This window comes from Mesoplodon densirostris, chromosome 15, assembly GCF_025265405.1.
Source record: "Mesoplodon densirostris isolate mMesDen1 chromosome 15, mMesDen1 primary haplotype, whole genome shotgun sequence".
Lineage (NCBI taxonomy): Eukaryota > Metazoa > Chordata > Mammalia > Artiodactyla > Ziphiidae > Mesoplodon > Mesoplodon densirostris.
In genome coordinates, this window is record NC_082675.1 from 29,006,147 (window position 1) to 29,027,726 (window position 21,580).

Consider the following 21,580-nt stretch of genomic DNA (forward strand, 5'->3'; position numbering starts at 1 on the left):
ACAGGCGGCGCGGGGGCAGCCCGGCCGCCGTTTGGAAACAGCAGTTGGAGCCGTCCGGTTTCCCCGCCGGCCTGACGCGGCGGCCCGGGAGCGCGCGAGTCGAGCGGTCACGGGCTCTCGCTCCGCCGCGGAGACGCTGCGGCGGCTGGGGCCGCCGAAGGGGAGCCCAGCATGTCGCTGCCTCCGGAGAAGGCGTCCGAGCTGAAGCAGCTCATCCACCAGCAGCTGAGCAAGGCGAGGCGAGGCGGGGCGGGCGGCGGGGGCCGGACTGGGGCGGGAGGCAAGCCCCGCGGAGTCGCGTCGAGCACGGCTGTGGGGCCGCAGGCCGTCGCTTCACCGGGGAGGTGGCGGCGGAGGGGCTGCCGGTGCTCTGGAGTGGAAGTGCTGCCGGTCCTCGGGGCTCAGCTGGGGCTCCGCAGCAGCCGCTTCCCGCCCGCCGCGCGCCTGTGCAGAGTGTCGGCGTCTTTCAGCCCCGCCGTGGTCCTGACACGGCACTGTGTCCCCCAGATTCATAAAGGGTCACTCAGTTAACTCACGGTCACATATAAAAAGTTGAAAGCTGACATTTAGCCTTTGATCGTCTCCTGCAGGTCTCTGCTCTACTCTCAAAAAGCTGGTTTCGGTTGAGTGTTATTTGTGGGGAAATGCTAGCAAAGGTAATAGATAAGCAGTAGAGCTTACTTCTAGAACTTCTACTAAAAAAATCATCTTTAAAGTTTTTTTTCCTTTTAAAAACGTTATCTTTATTCTCAGTGAATTTCGGTGACAATTTCACATTTATTGTTACTTTAGAGGTCTTTCTGAATTTAGTCTATCTACACTCATTATGATTATTATTTTTTGGGGGGCGGGTCAGTATTTTAGAAAGAGGTTAGCTAGTTGGCAATCTTTGACTGATTTGTAACGTTTTAAGTCGTAATGCGAGTTTTCTGCATAGATGGATGTCCATGGCAGGATAAGAGAAATCCTTGCTGAGACCATACGGGAAGAACTGGCACCTGATCAACAACAGTTATCAACGGAAGATTTGATCAAAGCCCTTAGACGCCGGGGAATCATTGATGATGTGATGAAAGAACTTAATTTTGTTACTGTGAGTAATCTCTTAGAGGAAAAAATTTGAGAGTCTGAGTATATTCTCATGCTTACTGCTGCTCGTAGGGTCCATATTTGGGGCCTCTCCTTTTAGTAAAACTACTTTTTAAATAAGACCAGTTTGTCTAGTAATATCCTTGTCTCAAGTATGAGCTACTCTACCCTTGAATGGAGAAGGTAGGATTATGCCTCAGTGAAATTGGAGTTATGGACCTGATTATTCCCTTTACAGTGGGAGTTTTCTCTTGTTATTTTCTAGGTCTGTAACTTTAAGTATATATATTAGTCAAATTAGTTCACTACAACCTAATTCTTTTTTACTAATATTCTATAATTTTTCTAGATTAAGCTTATTTTTAAAATAAACACATTCTTTTGGCACTGTATTTTCTAAGATGAACAAATTATCAGTTTCTTTAAGAAAATAATTGTCTGCATAAGAACCTTCAAATCTTTTCATACAAATAGGTCAGTAGTGAGGTGATAGCCTCTCAGTGCACAGATTAGTAAGTAGGTCTTCTTTTGAAACTGAGGCAATGATGAGAGACTGTGACCTCAATACCTAGGTAATATATTGTGAAAATTAGATGGACTTCATAATACACCAGGGAATAAGTGTTTTAGTACAGCATCCTTTTTTGGTTTTTGAGGTTTATTAACTCATTTGTTATAAAAATTGACCTAGTAACAGCTTCTGCTGTGTGAATGTGTCACTTCCTTATTAAAATCAGTTCTGGTCCTGGTGGAATCACAAGCCAGATGTTATATGAGGTTTGGAGAAAATTTAACCTTCTGTAAAGTGTTAAGAATTTGTTTTAGCATTCTGTGGACATGGCTTGAACATTAATTCCTTTGTGTTAGACTTTAGGAGTGACCAGTTGCATTACTGTTTTGGCAGGCTTTTCATTATTTTAACTATGCTAGGAAAGTAAGGACATTTTGAGGGGGTTTTATCCTATCTACTTTTGGTTCAGTTCTTAGTCCCATTATTGGCATTTCCTTGCTCAACTATAATTTTTGTTTTCTAATTTGTTTTGATTTTTTTCTGCCATTCTAGGATAATGTTGATCAAGAACTCCCTTCCTCTCCAAAACAACCTGTTGGCTTTACTGACAGACAATCAACGTTGTTAAAAAAAAGTATGTGTATTTCTTTTTAACATTAATTTAGATGTGGATAGTACTGCATATTGATGGGCTGTACTGTTTGATATTTGATAGAAAACATTTTGATGTTTTTTTTCCAGAATGAAATACTTATATTTTTGTGATTAATCATCCAAAAAACTTAGATTCTATTTTGCATGAAGTATATCAGAAGATTTAATTTATAGCTGGGTAGAAGCAAAAACAGGACCACCTGTTTCTCATATTTTATTAATATATCTTATAAATTGTACAGCCGTGCTTTTTTAATGGCAGTGTAATTATCTAACAAGTATACTAGCTGAGTTGGTAATTGACTGAGTTGGTTTGTGGAGGTGAAGGAGTGTTGGATAAGCAACTAAAAAATAAAGGTATCCTAAACCTTGGCTCTGACTCCTTTCTAGCTGGGAGAAAGTAGACAGAGTGTAAATTCAGAAAAAGATATCGTATTAGGTACCTTTTCTTTGCGGGGTACACAGGGGCCTGGTAGCTAGTAAATATGTTACTCTTTATTTAGTCTTTGGTTTTATTTCAGTCAAGTTATTATTTCCTATTGTCTTGATCACATTGCTTAAGTTAATTGGCAGTTTCCTCATATATATTGCTACACTTTACAGCTAATATTGATCCAACACGGAGGTATCTTTACCTTCAGGTTTTGGGTGGAAAAGCTTTCTTGGAACATCTGCAAGAACCTGAGCCTTTACCAGGACAAGCTTGTTCAACCTTTACTTTATGTTTACATTTTCGAAACCAACGTTTCCGTTCTAAACCTGTTCCATGTGCCTGTGAACCAGATTTTCATGATGGCTTTTTACTTGAAGTACACAGAGAAAATTTAGGTAAGGAGCAATAATAAATTGCCATTTAATTTTGTAAATCTTTGTTAGGTTTTATTGCAGTACAACTTCTGCAATAAACAACTTCTGCTTATGGAGAGATTTATAATGGATGAATCTCCCAGTCTTTTGTTTTATTTTTTTTTCCCTCGCTGCTTTTTTCTACTTAAACTACTTATACCTACCTTCTTGCTTTATTTTTTGCAAACTAGTTTTCCCTGAATATTATTTTTTGACTGTTTTAATGGTTGGTTCTTTAGTAATAAAAATTTAAATGCTTGTTAGGTGGAGAATGAGACAGGATCCTCCTCATTTATGAAAGATGGCTAGATTTACGATGTCACGTAACTTTTACAATCAAAGTTTAGATGTGAATCTATTACTCATTTTTATGACTTTAAAATTATGATGCTTGGGCCTCCCTGGTGGCGCAAGTGGTTGAGAGTCCGCCTGCCGATGCAGGGGATGCGGGTTCGTGCCCCGGTCTGGGAGGATCCCATATGCCGCGGAGCGGCTGGGCCCGTGAGCCATGGCCGCTGAGCCTGCGCGTCCGGAGCCTGCGCGTCCGGAGCCTGTGCTCCGCAACGGGGGAGGCCACAACAGTGAGAGGCCCGCATACCGCAAAAAAAAAAAAAAAAAAAATTATGATGCTTGATTACTGTAATTATTTCACATTGTTTCTTTCTGTAAAGGTATCTTACATATTTTAGTTGTCAATATCAAAATCTTTATAACATATTTGTAAACTTAACAGTTTTATAATTATACATTCAGAATTTTAGATTACTGAGATGGCTAATGCACTACTAAAATTTTGTTATTTTTACCCGGTGAAAAATGTTACCTTAATAAGGCAGTAAATGGCTTAAATTGCTAGCTCCAAGGTGCTGGATCTTTCAGTTTTGTGTAGATAATACAGTGGTTGTTTCTAGAGGTTTTGGGATAAAGGTATTTTATTCCTAAAATACCTTTATTAAAGGGGGATAATGGTATAATGGTGCCTTTATTAAAGGGAAATATTAAAGGGGAATGTTGACATATTTGAAGGCCTTTTATTGTGGTAGCATATATTATTTATGTACTTTTGAAGAGCAGACTTACCTCTTAGAGGTCAGAAAACACCAATATGCATTAAGTAACTAGGTAACTTGTCACAGTTCCACCAGTCCTCTCAAAAGTTAGTGATACAGATGGGACTGTACTTTTATTCCCAGTCTGTAGCATGCTTCCTGAGGCATTGCCAACTTGCTCTGTTTGATTTTATTTGTTTATTATTAGTATCCTTTTCAATGAAAGTATTCTTTTACGTTGGTCTAACTGGATATGTAATGTGGTGTAATTTTTTTTTTTGTTTATGTTGCTAGGTGATGGAACTAGAATGGCTGATTCAACAACAATGTTATCAATAAGTGACCCAGTTCATATGGTGCTAATCAAAACAGACATATTTGCCGAGACCACTTTAGTAGCATCCTATTTTCTTGAATGGCGATCGGTTTTGGGCTCAGAAAATGGAGTGACCAATCTTACTGTGGAACTTATGGGTGTAGGTATGATGATTAATATCACTGTTACCTTTTTATAGCCACAGTTGGTTTGTAAGTACATTTTACATTTTAACAATGCCTTTGTAAGCCAAGGGGGAAACGTGTAAAAAGAGTTTCATTGGAATTACAGTTGGACTCCAGTATTATAGTTTTAGGAAATGTCTTGAGTAGTGTGAGTATAGAACTTCACAGTCACTCTGGCCTTGTCTAAAGGAAAAATTTTTTTTCTGTGAGATGCATAAAGAAATCTTGACGGCTTTTTTCCTCCAAATTTATTTGCTATAAGGAAAGTTAAGATTCTTCACACACGCATGAATGCACTCACCCATACGTGACAACCTCCATCCTAGCACAGCCCAGAATACTGCGCATCCCATCAGTGCCAGGGCCTTCCTGTACCAGCGGTTCTTGCAGAACGTGGAGTAGGTATTCTTCTAACCTTTTACAGGTGGGAAAGGGGCTCAAAGAAGGGCTTATTTGCTCAATGTCAGTATCAATGGTAGTATTGTTTGAGAACGGAGATGGTACCTGTCTTGTCACCATTGTTTTCCTGGACTCTTGCATGCTACCTGATATGTAATACATATTTGCTAGTGGAATGAAAAAATAAAACCTGCACTGTTTTAAACACTACATATTATGCAACTACTGGGTTGATCAAAAAGATCTTATGGAAAAACCTGGACGAACCTTTTGGCTGACCCAATACTTGTGGTATTGAAATTAGGTTACAGAGTTAAACTTGGCCAGTGGACAATAGAGCTTTAGTAATTTAGATTTTGATAAGTTAGAACCCAGAATACATTTTTCCATAAGTAAATAGTAGGGAGAAAGCTCTATGTAGGAGATTTTTTTTTAAATATATTTATTTATTTATTTATTTGGCTGTGCTGGGTCTTAGTTGCGGCATGGGGGATCTAGTTCCCTGAGCAGGGATTGAACCCGGGGCCCTTGCATTAGGAGTGCAGAGTCTTAACCACTGGACCACCAGGGAAGTCCCAGGATATTTATTCTCAAAAGAGATACCTTTTATTTGTTTTCAAATATAGACCTAACACAATAGTCATAGAATGACCAGAAAATTTCTGATTCATCAAAGAAATATTAAATAGTTCTGGCGTGAAGTATATTTGTTTTCTAATTCTTTAGATCCAGGCATGGATTAAAAATTTGTACTCACATGTGAAAAATGGGAAGGGATAAGTGGAAATTACTCTATGTGACAAAATGTATAAATATTTTCTGAGAATGAGGTGTTAACAGTTGCTTTGTACTCAGCCATAAAAAGGAATGAAATTGGGTCATTTGTAGAGACGTGGATGGACCTAGAGAGTGTCATACAGAGTGAAGTAAGCCAGAAAGAGGAAAACAAATATCGTGTAATAATGCATATATGCAGAATCTAGAAAAATGGTACAGATGATCTTATTTGCAAAGCAGAAATAGAGACACAGACGTAGAGAACAAATGTATGGATACCAAGGCGGGGTGGGATGGGAGGAATTGGGAGACTGGGATTGACACATATACATTATTGATACTAAAAAAAAGAACAAGAAGAAAAAACCAGTTGCTTTGACTTTGTCTTTAATGAAGATAAAAATCAAGAATCATAAATTCTTTAGGTCTGAAAAGTCCTTTAAAATGTGATTTGGAAGCTAAGAAAATAGGTAATCTCCTTATAACTAGATAAAGGCCTTTGAACAAAATAAAAACTAATTTGATTTGGTTCATTTTTAATATGAATATTAAAGGTGACATTAAATATTATCTTTATTCCATGTAAGTGGTAAAGTACAAAAATTCTTAAATTATTTTGGTTAAACTTTGATTGACTAAATATATATAGTATTAAAACTTCTGAAGTTACATTTATTTACATTTACAGGCACAGAATCAAAAGTTTCTGTGGGAATTTTAAATATAAAACTTGAGATGTACCCACCACTCAATCAAACATTATCTCAGGAAGTAGTGAACACACAGGTAAATAATCCTGAATTTCTCTTCTTTGTGTGTGTGTTTTCATAGTAGTATATTTACCTGTTAATTGTAGAAAGTGTTCTCTTTTTAGAAAATTATCATTTATTAGTTTTAAGCAAGAGAAGGACAATATGACTCATTATTTAAAAATTTTTGTCTGGGGTCAAAAATGGTGGCTCTGACTATTGTATGGAGACTGGATTGTCCTGGGAAGTGTGAGAACAGGGAGACCAGTTAGGCCCTTACAGACAAGAGATGGTGGTGTCTTCGATTAGGGTACTGGTAACGATGGAGGAAATGCAGAGATTTGTTACATATTTGAAGTAATTAATTAAGCAGAATGAATATAAATTGATATATATTTTTTAAATTTCAAGCTTGCTTTGGAACGTCAGAAAACTGCAGAGAAAGAGCGGTTATTTCTTGTGTATGCTAAGCAGTGGTGGAGAGAATATTTGCAAATTCGACCCTCACACAATTCACGGCTGGTTAAGATTTTTGCACAGGTTTGTAAGTTGTATGAGAAAAGCTTCACCCCTGTATTTGAGATTTACTGTTGTAAATGTAAATTTCATTTAACTTGAATTTGTAAAATGTATTTATTCCAGACAAATGAAAGTTTATTTATAAAATAGAATGCTGATTTTGTAGTACTCTCTTACAGTAGTAAGTAGGTGAGTGACATAACACAATCTTTGTTTTATTTTGGTTTTCTTTTTCAATTGTTTTTCTAAACCTTTTTTGAATATATTTGATTTAAACTAGATGAAAACTCATTTTGTTTAACTTGGAGTGTGTCCTTGATAGATACTTTGTACTAAATAAGTACTGGGACACTTTGCAATTTATATATAAATTCAACTTTCATGTGCAGAATTAGGAGTGTAGGCATGTATTTTTTTGTTAGGGTACTTTTTTAAGGCAAACAATATTACATGTAATAATTTTATTTAACCCAGATCTCTAAGCTGGTGACCAGCAATATTTTACAGCAATTTAGTTATGTATCTCTGCCTCTATTGTTTATTTTTATTATAATTTTAAAATATTTATTTATTTTTATTTGGCTGTGCCAGGTCTTAGTTGGGCACGCGGGATCTTTAGTTGCAGCATGTGGGATCTAGTTCCCTAACCAGGGATCGAACCTGGGCCCTCTGCCTTGGGAGCACAGAGTCTTAAATGCTGGACCGCCAGGGAAGTCCCTCTGCCTCTACTTTTTCTGTATCCTAAGCCCGTTTTCTCTTATTAATGAACCAACATAAGATAAATGATCAGATCCATTTGTTTTTTTTTTTAACAACTTCTGAGGAACCCTTCAAATATTTTATATGTATTCAGCCTCGAGTAGGTGCTTTCATATGAGTATAGTGTATTTTGGGTAGTATTTCTCAGATCCTATACATTTGTCTAGCTTTAACCTACATTCCCTGGATTTTAGAACAGGCTAAAAATGGTTCAGTTTCTAGGTGAGGAGCTTGAGAATGGGAAACCTAGCTGACTGGTGGTGGAAATGCAGGAAGTGGCTTCTGACTTTCCAGTAGTGTTATCTATACGTTGAATGACTGGGCAGGTGACGTCAGGACAAGGGTGAAGAGAAACCAGTTGAGGTATAACTGGCTCCCTGCTGTTTATATAGTCTAGGGTGTGGTTATTCACTGCCCTGTGGAATCCCGGACCAGAGAGGGGACCTGCACAGGGAGGGAGGAAGGAAGTGGATCGGAGAAATGGCACATGGAAGAGCTGAATAATGTCCTGTTGTGTATACATACACACCACACCTTCTTTATCCATTCACCCCTTGATGGACACTTAGGTGTTTCCATAACTTGGCCGTTGTGAATAATGCTGCAGTGACCTGGGATGGGTGTGCAGGTATCTCTTTGAGATGCTGATTTCAGTTGCTTTGGATGTACATCCAGGAGTGAGATTGCTGGGTCGTATGATGGTTTAAGTTCTTACTGTCACAGGCTTTGGAGTCAGATGGCTCAGTGTTTGAATCCTGGCTCTGTTGTATAATAGCTGTAGCTTCAGTTTCTTTAACTTTATTTCTTTTTTATTTTATTTATTTTTGGCTGCGTCGGGTCTTCGTTGCTGTGCGCCAGCTTTCTCTAGTTGCAGCAAGCGGGGGCTATTCTTCGTTGCAGTGTGCAGGCTTCTTATTGTGGTGGCTTCTCTAGTTGCAGAGCATGGGCTCTAGGTGTGTGGGCTTCAGTAGTTGTGGCACAAGGACTCAGTAGTTGTGGCATGAGGGCTCAGTAGTTGTGGCACATGGGCTTAGTTGCTCTGCATGTAGCTTCAGTTTCTTTATCGATGAAATGAAAATAATAAGAGATGTTATGAGGATTAAAAGAAAAATTGCATGCACAACACTCAGCAGCCTAGTGCTGCGTGTAAGGTGAGCACTCAAGAAGTGGTGTCCAGAATTACTTTCTCTCATTAATGTATTCTAAGAAAAAGTGTTAAAATTGGGAATGATTAACCTGTCATTACAGATAATGTTTTCCCCTTCTCCTCCAGGATGAAAATGGGATAAATAGACCAGTCTGTTCTTATGTTAAACCACTTCGAGCTGGGAGGCTTCTGGATACTCCAAGGCAAGCAGCAAGATTTGTTAATGTCCTTGGTTATGAAAGAGCCCCTGTTATCGGAGGAGGAGGTAAACAGGAACAGTGGTGCACTCTGCTGGCCTTTCTCTGTAGAAACAAGGTATCCTACACACATAATAGAACTAAAAACCAGTACATCATAGTTATTGCAAGTTTATGATATATTTGTAAAAGAATTAACTTCGGAAAAAAGTACGTATTGTCAATTTGAACAAGTCAGGGTCTTGTTTTCATCATTTTCCTTAACATTTAAATGTCAGTACATTAAAAAAAACTTCACATCTTTATTTTCTCATGTAATTTCTTATTTAACATAATGTGATTTTTGTGAGGTGTAGGGACCTGCAAGTACTATAGTGTCAGAAACCAAGGTGGAGAGGTAAACAGTGAATTAGATATAGCACCAAGACCAGAACCATGGTCTTTTAGTACTATTCATGGGTTAAAATTTGCTTAGATGGTACTTTTTTTTTTTTTAAAGAGAAAATGGCAGTTACAAAATGAATATGGAAAAAAATGTTGTATTGCACGGTATTTAGTTTCAAATATAAGTATATATTTAAGAATTTGTGTATATATATTGATGTTGAACGTAAATTAATTGATTTCAGTAAACTAATTTTATATATTATGGTATATTTTCTAATTTTCTGTGTTCTAAAAATTTTGATGATATTATGAAAACAAGACTATAGCATTCCAACTCTGTTGAAACACAACAGAAAAAATAAATTTCTTTAATGTATTATTGTTTTGAAATAATTTTTAGTCTGAAGTTGTGTAAATAGTACATATGGGTATTCACAAGGCAAAGCTTATACATTGGAAGAAACCATTTAGATTAGAGATTCATTTGTCAATTGGAAAGATTTTTAAAGACAATTGAAAACAGTTAAACATTACTTATCAAAAAAATTATTTTGATTTTTTCCCAAGTTGTAGTTCCCAGAAGTTGTATGTATGGATTTAAACTTAAAATAAAAATTTCAGGGCCTCCCTGGTGGCGCAGTGGTTGAGAGTCAGCCTGCCGATGCAGGGGACACGGGTTCGTGCCCCGATCCCGGAGGATCCCACATGCCGCGGAGCGGCTGGGCCCGTGAGCCATGGCCGCGGGGCCTGTGTGTCCGGAGCCTGTGCTCCGCAACGGGAGAGGCCACAGCAGTGAGAGGCCCGCGTACAGCAAAAAAAAAAAAAAAAAAAATTTCAAATGTAGTAGGAATGGTACATATTTTAAATTATTATCTAAATAATTCTTTTGTAAAACAAATAATCACCCCCTTTGATTCTCTGTTTTATTTTCTTTACCTGAGTTTATTTGAAGAGATAGCACAGCTTGACTTAGAAGTTTGAAAATTATTTAAAATATTTTTCTTGCACAAACAATAGCTTTACAACAGTAAAGGTGAAATTTTACCCATAATTCTATTTTTCATCTATTTTTATATTTTTATGTTTCTCTCCTGTGTATATATGATTTTTTCCATAATTATAATTGATATAAATAAAAATTTGTGCCCTGCTTTTATAAATTAGCATTATGCTTTGAACATTTTCCTATGTGTTGCTACAGTCATTATGATCTCCATCTTTTAATGGCTGAATAAAGTTTTCATGAGTTGATATACAAGATCTGCTTAACTGTTTTGCTGTCATAGGATCTGTTTTGCCATCATAGGAACTGCTTCTTTTGGCTAAGTTAGGCTTGCTTCCAATTTTTTTGATATCACTGTGAATGAATTTTTGCATTGAATGTCTTTGGTTGTATTGTTATTTTTCTTTTGAAATTTTTTTCTAATACAAAATCTCATGTATAGAAATAACTGGGTCTAAAAGGTTAGATATTATATTTTTCAAAAGTCAGTTTAACAATTATAAGATGCTATTTGTTTTATTATTGTTAATTAAAAGACAGCAGTGTAGAGCCACTAATGCAAAATTTGGGGTGAAAGAAATCATCCCTCATTCTAGCACTGAACTCAATAGTTATTTTTGCTTTTGTATATTACCTGTAGTCCTACACTTAAATACATATCTTCACATAATTATAGCCTTACTGTTAATTAATTTTAATACCTTTTTCACAGAAAATGTCAGATATTTTCTATTATTTTTGTTGTTTCATAATTTTTTAAATTGTGAAAGTAATATAACATTATCAAAGAGAGTTTAGACAAGAGAAGGGGAAACTATATATATATAATATATGCTAATTGTAGCTATTGTTGGTGTTCTGTTGTTCTTTTATCCAATCATTTTTTTCTGTGTATGTATTTCCTTAAAACGATCATGTATAGATACTTTAATTCATTGTTTTAATTTAAGTTTGAGTATTTTCCCGTTATTTTCATTTCCTACTATATGATTTGTCAGCTTGTGTGTTCATGCCCTTTAGTTATTTATCTTTGAATTCTTACTGCTTTCCTTCTATGTTGTATGAGTTCTTTATAAACTTTGGAATCTTAAAGTGTACATATTATGACTATCAGATTTGTAGGCACTGATTTTGTAAAATAGGTGCTTTTAAAATTTGTATGTTCTTTTTTCCCCTCATTGTTTTAGCTTAACACTGGACTAATGATTAAAAGTGAAAATTTAATAATACTTTTTAATTGCAATTTTGTATTTAAATATTTAAAGAGGAAACAATATGAAGGAGTAAATAGTTAACTTTACTTCCTTTCATTTCCAGGGAGACTGTGAAGACCATGCCAACCTCCTGTGCAGCCTCCTTCTCGGATATGGGCTGGAAGCCTTTGTCTGTGTCGGGACAAAGGCCAAGGGAGTGCCCCACGCATGGGTTATGACGTGTGGGACTGATGGAACCATCACTTTTTGGGAGAGTTTAACAGGACACAGGTTTGTCAGCTAAGTTTATAAGGATATTAACATGAAGGTGTAAATATTGTAAACTATAGGTTCTTTGTTTGTATTGATGATACTCAAAGACACGTATTGATAATTTTGGTTATGTAAAAAATTAAGTAAGATAGCTAGGAACTAAACTCTTAAGAAAATTTGTACACCTAAAATGTTCTTTACCAACATGATATTAATAAAAAATGAATTATGTTTATTTTTAATTTTGTGTAATTGGCTTATGTTTTTTCTTTTCTTTTTTTTTTTTGGCCGTGCGTGCCACATGGCGTGCGGGATCTTAGTTCCCCGAGAAGGGATCCAACCCGTGCCCCCTGCAGTGGAAGTGTGAAGTCTTAACCACTGGACCACCAGGGATGTCCCGGCATATGTTTTTCCTGATGATCGTCCCTAAGCCTAAAAATACAAGTTGTAAATCATTTCTTTTGAAAATTTGATGTGGTTACCAACTCTGTGTTGGTAAATCCACTGTACTTTTTTTCAGTGTCATCAGATTTTGAAAGAGTGAAATGTTCCCTCCTTCCTAGAACATTCTCTTCCTTAGCTTCTCTCGTAGCACTGTGTTTCAGTTTTCATTATTCCTCTTTGGCTGTTCTCGGTTTTCCTTCATTTTATCTTCAAATGTGGGAGTTCCTGAAGACACAGCCCTGGGCCCTCTTCTCATTTTCCTGGGTTTTCTTTTTCCTTGGTTGATAATCATTTTAGTTAGTTGTACCTAAAAATGTGTAACTAAATTATTTTGTTATCTGATAAATGTTTTTGATCTTAATGCTATACACAGAATATGTTCTTGTGTTAAAGGAATAAAATTGGTTCTATATCATAAGATGTGCCATACAGTTAACATAGAGTAATCAAATTGTGGAAATAGAAGAAGGAAAAACAAGTATTAAACTGTAGTCCTGGGAAATAGTTATGACCTTAAGTGTTAGAATAATTTTTTTCCTCAGTAAGCTGCTGTTGTCTTAATTTTTAAGTTCTTATTATATAAAATTATGATTAACCTTTTTTAGGTACCTCCACAAACCTACCATTCCTGATGAGCCTTCAGCTGCTGAACAGCCCAAACCGTTGTACCCGTATCGAACAATCGGTTGTGTTTTCAATCATCAGATGTTCCTGGGAAACTGTCAGCCCTCTGACTCAGTAGAAGGCTGTGTGTTTGATTTGAATGATGAGTCCAAATGGAAACCCATGAGTGAGGAAGCAATTAAATCCGTGTGTGCTCCAGGGGCCACCACGTCCCTTCCTCCCTTCCCTCCGCTGTGTGCGTCCACGATCGATGCTTCAGTGACAAGCAATGAAATTGAAATGCAGCTCAGGCTACTCGTGTCAGAACACAGGAAGGTAATTAACACTGACGTTTGTGCTTTCGTGCAGTTTTTTCATTTGTTTATGTATTTAATAATTTTGGGGGGGCATGTAAAATAGTGCCAATCAATATTCTAGCCCTAAACAAAGCAAATTCAATCCCTTCCTTTATGCAGCTTGTAGTTTTGAAAATCATGAGAGTAAAGTTCTGAGATTCAGAAATTTCTAAACTCACCAATACTTCGAGAATTTATTACTTCCTTCTAGAAATGAAGAACGGTGGACTTGTTCAGACTTTTGTGAATTTGGATTTCCTCTTTTTAAAGTACTTATTCAAATAATTTCCCATTGAAAATATTGGGTTAATTTTTTTCATATTCATTTTTTTCCAGGTTTGTTTAGTTTGTTTTGTTTTTCTATTACATTAAAGTAGGTAGATGTAAGATGTTATCCTCATTGTGTCTTTAATTTGCATTTCCCTGATTACTAATGAGATCAAGCTTCTTATTAGTCATTTAGATTTCTTTTGTAAAGGGCCTTAAAGGAAACATAAAAAGAACTAATCATAAAGGAAAAGATTAGTATATTTTAAGAACTTACGTTCATCAAAAGAAATCATTAAGAGAGTGAAAAAGCAGCCTTGGAGTGGGAAAAGTTATTTGCCACACATATAACCAACAAAAGACTAGAGTCCAAAACTTCTGCAGAAGATTGATTTCTAATTCACCTTTTGGGATTCCCTAGTAGACTCCCCACCTTGGATGAGCCCTGATACTCATGTTCCTTGAGACCATCAAAGGCAAGCTGATTATCAAGTATGTTCTCTGGGCTCCCAATTACTCTTAGCTTTGGCCTCTAAAATCTTACCTACTTGCCAACTCCTCAAAGCATTTAGGAATATGTTTTGGGAAGTATTTAATGTGGCATCTGTAGTGTGTTTGCAGCAATAGGTGGGTCAGGGCCCCAGCTCACTGCACCGCTGGAAGCCAAAGCCCCTGCCTTGTGCCCTCCATTGCTTGTATTGCCTTTTAGTTTTCTTAGCTCCTGTTCACAAATGAAACCGATATTTTATTACATTATAAGAGTTACCTTGTATAGAAAAAGAAAACAAAACTGAGCCGGATGCCATTGATGATCAGTAGCTAAGTTAGTGGCGTCTGTAAACCAGCAATTGGGATTCCGAGGAAAAGTATAGGTGATCATAGACCTTGGAATCACTTGAAACCAGTTGAAACTGAATGTGAAATTAGATCTGTTATGATAATCAAAATATTTAGAATTTTGAGTTTGTTTGTAACATTAAAAAAAATCACGTGTCTAGATAGCAATAGTTCATTTGATATTATAAATGACATTAGAATTGCCTTCAACATGTTTTAAGTTTCCTGAGGGCCTAAAGCCTGTGCTCTTCGGTACCTTTTACAGAATAAATGCTTGGTAAATATTTGAGTTTAATTATATATGCAATTTGTTGACTTTTCTCCCATACTACAGTTGAATTTATGGTGGGAGCAATCAAATTAAGCAGATTCAATCTTGCTAAACTCTTTAAAGTTAAATAAAATGTGACCTCAGGGCTTCCCTGGTGGCGCAGCGGTTAAGAGTCCGCCTGCCGATGCAGGGGACAGGGGTTCGTGCCCTGGTCTGGGAAGATCCCACATGTCGTGGAGTGGCTGGGCCCGTGAGCCATGGCCACTGAGCCTGCATATCTGGAGCCTGTGCTCCTCAACGGGAGAGGCCACAACAGTGAGAGGACCACGTACCACAAAAAAAAAAAAGTGACCTCAGAATTCAGTGACACTGTGTCTTCCGCAGTAGGATGATTCCTTATGGTCTTGAGGACATTAAGGAAGTATAGGATTTGGAGCCTTCACTAACATCATTGCATTGGCCGATTTTTGTTGTTTCTCTAAGAAGTAAAACCTGATACCTGTGGTTCCTTTTATAATTTTTACTTCTGTGTATCCTTATTATCATAGGAAATTAAGAAAATTATGACAGGTTTTAAAAATCTTTTGGCATACATTAAAATAATAAATTTTTAAAATAATCAGTAAAATAATCAATTTCCCTTTCGATTGCTGTAGGATCTTGGCCTCACTACTGTTTGGGAAGACCAGCTTTCCTATCTCTTATCACCAGCTCTGGCATCTTATGAATTTGAGCGTACAACCAGTATATCTGCGGGCAATGAAGAATTTCAGGACGCCATCAGGAGGGCTGTACCTGATGGTCACACATTTAAAGGGTTCCCGATACACTTTGTGTATAGAAATGCGCGGCGCGCCTTTGCCACATGTCTTCGGTAGGTGGATTGTGACATCACAGATATTTCTGACTTAATCTCAGCCATCAGTATGGTTCTCATTTAGGAATGACTTCAGAGTCACACAGGCAGCTCTTATGATGTATCCTCCTGCCACAGGTTGTGATTCATTAGGACCGGAATGTAGCTGTAGAGAGTTAGGGATAATTTTCCCAATGGTTTTGGTCAATCTAGTTGAGGATCACTGATGTTATCTAGCGTCACTTTAAAAATTTATAGAGGGCCTCCCTGGTGGTGCAAGTGGTTGAGAGTCCGCCTGCCGATGCAGGGGATACGGGTTCGTGCCCCGGTCTGGGAGGATCCCATATGCCGCGGAGCGGCTGGGCCCGTGAGCCATGGCCGCTGAGCCTGCGCGTCCGGAGCCTGCGCGTCCGGAGCCTGTGCTCCGCAACGGGGGAGGCCACAACAGTGAGAGGCCCGCATACCGCAAAAAAAAAAAAAAAAAAAAAAAAAAAAAAATTTATAGACTATGAGGAAATAGTTTATAATTTGAATAGTTTCACCAAAATTACAGAGCCATTGGTAGCAGAGACAGGATTTTTAAAAATCATTTTTTTAAACATCTTTATTGGAGTATAATTGCTTTACAATGGTGTGTTAGTTTCTGCTGTATAACAGAGTGAATCAGCTATACGGATACATATATCCCCGTATCTCCTCCCTCTTGCATCTCCCTCCCACCCTCCCTATCCCTAAAAATCATTTAAAATACTGACTTTCTTGGGAATAAGAAAGTAAAACCTAAATTCATTTCTTAATTGAATACATTTTCTTTCTTCTGTAGGTCTCCTTTCTGTGAAGAAATAATCTGTTGCCGTGGAGACCAGGTGCGACTGGCAGTTCGTGTCCGAGTGTTTACTTACCCTGAATCTGCATGTGCTGTTTGGATCATGTTTGCTTGTAAATATCGCTCGGTACTATAGGACTAACTAACATTTCTATAAGAATATACCTGTATTTTATTGGAATTTTACACATTGTATTGATACATTACTAGCTGTTTAGAGGTTCATTATTTTAAAAATCACAGTCTGGCTTGGATGTCATATTTCACTTTTGTATATACCTGACTAATAATGTTTGAAAAAAATGATGTGTGTATTTAAAAATTAAGGTTGAAAAACTTGTATAAATCTGAGTAGAAGTTAGTATAAATTAAGTGTGTATCCTATTTTAATAAATGCTACTTTGTTTGTAGGTAGTCAGTAGTTTAAATATGAGTATAAAATTTACTCAGTTTTCTTTACATTAACAGGTAATCAGAAAGTTATTTGTCTAAGGGTTTGAGCCATAGTAAAATTAATATGATTATTATTTTTCATAGATTAATGGGATTATTTTATATAAGTTAGGAGACTTTAACTTCACAACAGATTTATTTATTACATAGGTGAAAATACATTTTGATGAATTTACCACTTTTGTGGTTTACCCATAACCATAGGGATATTTGTGACTTTCTAGAGAGTTATGGGAAGATATGGATGCAGGAGCAGGGAAAAAACTAATACCAGAAAAGCATAAATATTAGTAACAAAACAACCTGCACTTGAAAGTACACAAATAATTTATAAATATTTGTTAGTCTGATTCATTATAAAAGTGAATTGGGTATTTTAGAAAAAATTTATCATACCCTTTTGTTATGATGTTGAGAAATTGTTTTCTGTAATTAATATTGTCAGTCTGTTGCTGGCTGATTTTCTGTGGTCAGAGGATTCATTACTAGCCTCTCATGGAGTCCATCTTCTGAAACCACAGTTTTTCTTTCTTTCTTTTTCCATTTGTGGTAAAAACATCGATGTATATGTGATAAATCTAAATCAGAATTGTGTGTGAGGCCACTGAAAAATAAGCCTCTGTGAGCGCCTCCATGCCGATGTTTGATTTTAAATTGAGCACAGTGAGCATTGAAGAAAGAGGCTGTAGCAGTTTGACTATAAGAAGCTGCCTGACGGATTACTTTGCAGGTCCGTCAGCCTCTCTGCACAGCTCTCGGTTCAGTTCCTTCTCCTGCTGGGCTTCTTAAGAAAGTGACTGTGTACTGTTGGCTGTGCAAGTTATTCTTTTCATCACTTTAATACACCATCACAAATAAGATGATTTAATGTTTTAAAAATTACAATCTAAAGATATCCTAAAATTTACTTTTTGTTTTATTTTTACATATGATAACTATTTATGATTTCACTTGTTTAAAAAGTCTGAAAATATCCCTCTTGTAACAATTTTTATTGAGAACAATCGGGAGTTTCTTGAGAGACTGACATGACTTTAGAGGATTAGCGAGATAGGAGTTAGACTTTTACTCTGTTGCTGGAATTACTCACAAAGCTATTGACAGAGAAATTGGCTTGTAGTTTTCAACTTCTGGAACACACTCTTTATGAGGCATGTACTAAGAGGCAGACTGTATAATATATGAGATCAAGGCTGTGTTGTTATCTTTGAGGCTGGGCTTTCTGCCTTATTGTGACAGAGTAACACAGGTACTTCTAATGCACCTTTGGTGTAAATTCTAAAATAAATTTCCTTTTTATGCACTTTAATAGAGTCTGGCATGAATTAATATTTTCCTTTAAAGATGGTTTATTTCCAAATATTATTTCAGTCCTTTTATCACTAGAATTCTGCTATTCTTCTTACTAATAATTTTTCTTTTTAAAAATTAAATTTACCTTGTATATTTAGCTCTGTCATAAAAATTGTTTTTCTATTAAAATTGTAAACTTTTTTTAATATAATGCTTCTATTGTGTTCTTTTAAAAAATATTTATTTATATATTTATTTGGTTGTGCTGGGTTGCTTTTTTTTTAACATTTTTATTGGAGTATAATTGCTTTACAGTGGTGTGTTAGTTTCTGCTTTATAACAAAGTGAATCAGCTATACATATACATATATCCCCATATCTCCTCCCTCTTGTGTCTTCCTTCCACCCTCCCTATCCCACCCCTCTAGTTGGTCACAAAGCACCGAGCTGATCTCCCTTTGCTATGCAGCTGCTTCCCACTAGCTATCTATTTTATATTTGGTAGTATATATAAGTCCATGCCACTCTCTCACTTCGTCCCGTGCTGGGTCTTAAGTTGCAGGAGGTGGGCTCCTTTAGTTGCAACTCGCTGGCACCTTAGTTGCAGCAGGCGGGCTCCTTAGTTGTGGCATGCGAACTCTTAGTTATGGTATGTATGCATGTGGGATCTAGTTCCCTGGCCAGGGATTGAACCCAGGCCCCCTGCGTTGGGAGTGCAGAATCTTAACCACTGCACCACCAGGGAAGTCCCTGATGTGTTCTTTTTGACAATATGTGCACTAACGTAGTTCTCTCTACATATGTAATATATAATAGATAGGTATATTTATTTCATAGAATATCAGAAACCTAGAAACTTCATTAGTCAAGCATGAACTTGTTGAATAAAACTTAACTAAATTCAGTTTCAACTAACTGAACACTCCAGGTGCCTTTAAGATATTTTCTAGTATTGAGGTATACATTTTTAGCTATGATCTGCAAAAGCATCTATAACCTGGCAGTTCTGGAAGGTATACACATTTGAAACCCATTTTTTCTACTTCTTAACAAAGATAAGAGTTGAGCCAGATGAACTGAAGGCTTATATCTGAAAATAATATATCTCATAAAGTAGTATCCTGTGCCAGATATCTCACCATTGGAAGACATTAGTTATGAACCATGAATTGCTTAAACTAATTCAAACTTCTGGTTTCATGCTCTACTAAACAAGAAAATAGCTTAAGTTAGACTACAGTTTGCAGTTTCATATTTTTTTTTAACTCAGATAACAATTTTGTACTTTCTACTTAAGTAGATAAGTATAGGAGTTAGATCTGTTTTTTAACATGCACCTACATGTTATACCAATGAAAGTAGCATTGCTTTCCAGCAGTTGGTAGTTAAGAAATCATTTGAGACTAGCCAAAGCGTATATAAAATCTTAACAAAATAACCAAACACATGAGCTAGAAGCCATCCAATTTTGAAGAACTTTAACATATAGTTTATAGCATATTATACATCTAGAGCACAACTTCAGTTATAATTACAAATGCATGTTCCTGTTGTGCTGGTCTCTTCTGTTGTGTTGGTACCATACATTTTGATTATCACTACTGTGTTGTAAGTTTTGAAATTGGGAAGTGTGAGAGTTCCAACTTTGTCCTTTTTCAAGATTGTTTTGGCTATTCTGGGTCCTTTGCAATTCCATATGAATTTTAGAATCAGCTTGTCAATTTCTACAAAAAGGCAGGCAGGATTCTATGTTGCCTTGAATTTGTGTCTTGCTTTGGGTAGTATCACCATCTTAATAATGTTAAACCTTACGATTCATGAGCATGGGTTGTTTTCACATTTATTTTAAATCTTTAATTTCCTTCAACAATGTAGTTTTCAGAGTGTGTTTTGTACTTCTTTTGTTAAATTTATTCCTATTATTCTTTTTGATGCTATTGTAAATGGATTTTTTCCCTTTATTTTGCATTGTTCATTGAAGGTGTATAGAAATACAATTGATTTCTGTATATTGAGGTATCCTGCAACCTTGCTGAACTCACTTATTAGTTCTAATAGTTTTTTTCTTTTGGTAGATTCCTTAGGATTTTCTTTATACACAATCAAGTTATCTGCAAGGAGAGATAGTTTTACTTCTTTTCCGATCTGGATGTATTTACTTATTCATTCACTTATTTGCCTAATTGCCCTGGCTGGTAGCCCCAAGCACAATGTTGAATAGAAGTGGTGAAAACGACATCCTTGTCTTATTCATGATCTCAGGGGAAATCATCTAGTCTTTCACCATTAAGTGTGATGTTGACTGGTTTTTTCATTGATGCCCTTTATTAGGTTGAGGGAGTTCCATTTTACTCCTTTAAAAAATTTTTATAACAAAAGGGTACTGGGTTTTGTCAAATACTCTTTCTGTGTCTATTGAGATGATTATGTGATTTTTGTTTCTTATTCTATTGATATGGCGTATTACATGAATTAATTATCAAATGTTAAACCAACCGAATTTCTGGGACAAATTGTACTTGGTCAAGGTGTATAATTCTTTTTATATGTTGCTATGTTCAGTTCGCTAGTACTATTTTGTTGAGGATTTTTGTGTCCATAAGCGATACTGGTTTGTAGTTTACTTTCCTTGTGATGTCTTTGATTTTGGTATCAGAGTAATACTGGTCTCATAAAATGAGTTGGAAGTGTCCCCCCCCGCCCCCCGCTTTTATTTTTTGGGAAGAGTTTGTGAAAATTTTTTGTCATTTCTTACTTTAATTGGTAGAATTTGGAAGCCATCTGGGCCTGGGTGTTACGTTGTGTAGTTTTTTGATTACTAAGTCAATCTCTTCAGGTGTTATAGGTCTATCCAGATTGTCTACTTTTCTTCTTAAGGCAGTTTTGGTAGTTTGTGTCTCTATAGGAATTTGTCCATTTCATCTAAGTTATCTAATTTTGATGTATAATACAATTGTTCATAGTATTCCTTTATACCTTTTTATTCCTTTAAGGTCAACGGTAATGTCCTCTCCTTCATTTCTTATTCTAGTAATTGGAGTCTGCTCTCTCTCCCTTTTTTTTTCTTGGTCAGTCTAGCTAAGGGTTTGTCAATTTTGTTGGTCTTTTCAAAGAATTGGGTTTTGGTTTTATTGGTTTTTCTTTGTTTTTCTATTCCCTATTTCATTAATTTCCACCCTGATCTTTGTTATTTGTGTCCTTCTTGCTTTAGGTTTAGTTGCTCTTCTTTTTCTAGTGTAAGGTACACAGGTTATTGATTTGAGATTGTTCTTCTTAATATAGTCATTTACAGCTATAAATTTTCCTCTAAGCACTGTTTTA

At 36.4% G+C, this 21,580-nt stretch overlaps 1 protein-coding gene and 1 non-coding gene across 3 annotated transcripts; one reads left to right on the forward strand and one right to left on the reverse strand.

The window, feature by feature from the left end:
- The first annotated feature begins 3 nt into the window (after nt 1–3).
- CEP76 (centrosomal protein 76) lies at nt 4–18,377 on the forward strand. 2 transcript variants are annotated; one of them, XM_060118560.1, is made up of 12 exons: nt 4–234; nt 938–1,093; nt 2,153–2,234; nt 2,858–3,082; nt 4,444–4,629; nt 6,515–6,612; nt 6,987–7,115; nt 9,127–9,315; nt 11,905–12,071; nt 13,103–13,436; nt 15,488–15,705; nt 16,511–18,377. In XM_060118560.1, exons 1-12 carry the CDS (start codon nt 172–174, stop codon nt 16,647–16,649), a joined length of 1,986 nt encoding a protein of 661 aa, XP_059974543.1. In that variant the 5' UTR covers nt 4–171; the 3' UTR covers nt 16,650–18,377. The 2 variants fall into 2 exon arrangements, with proteins under 2 accessions (XP_059974543.1, XP_059974544.1); XM_060118561.1 differs by having other exon boundaries at nt 3,065–3,082.
- TRNAR-CCU (transfer RNA arginine (anticodon CCU)) lies at nt 5,548–5,620 on the reverse strand. Its single transcript has one exon. It is a non-coding gene; the product is annotated as a tRNA-Arg (tRNA).
- Nucleotides 18,378–21,580: the final 3,203 nt, after the last annotated feature.

Bases quoted from the DNA above. Each gene is read 5' to 3' on its own strand.
- CEP76 (XM_060118560.1), top strand. From the start codon at position 172: ATGTCGCTGCCTCCGGAGAAGGCGTCCGAGCTGAAGCAGCTCATCCAC. The intron at 235-937 runs GCGAGGCGAGGC...TTTTCTGCATAG, and splicing joins TCCACCAGCAGCTGAGCAAG to ATGGATGTCCATGGCAGGAT. The intron at 6,613-6,986 runs GTAAATAATCCT...TTAAATTTCAAG, and splicing joins AGGAAGTAGTGAACACACAG to CTTGCTTTGGAACGTCAGAA.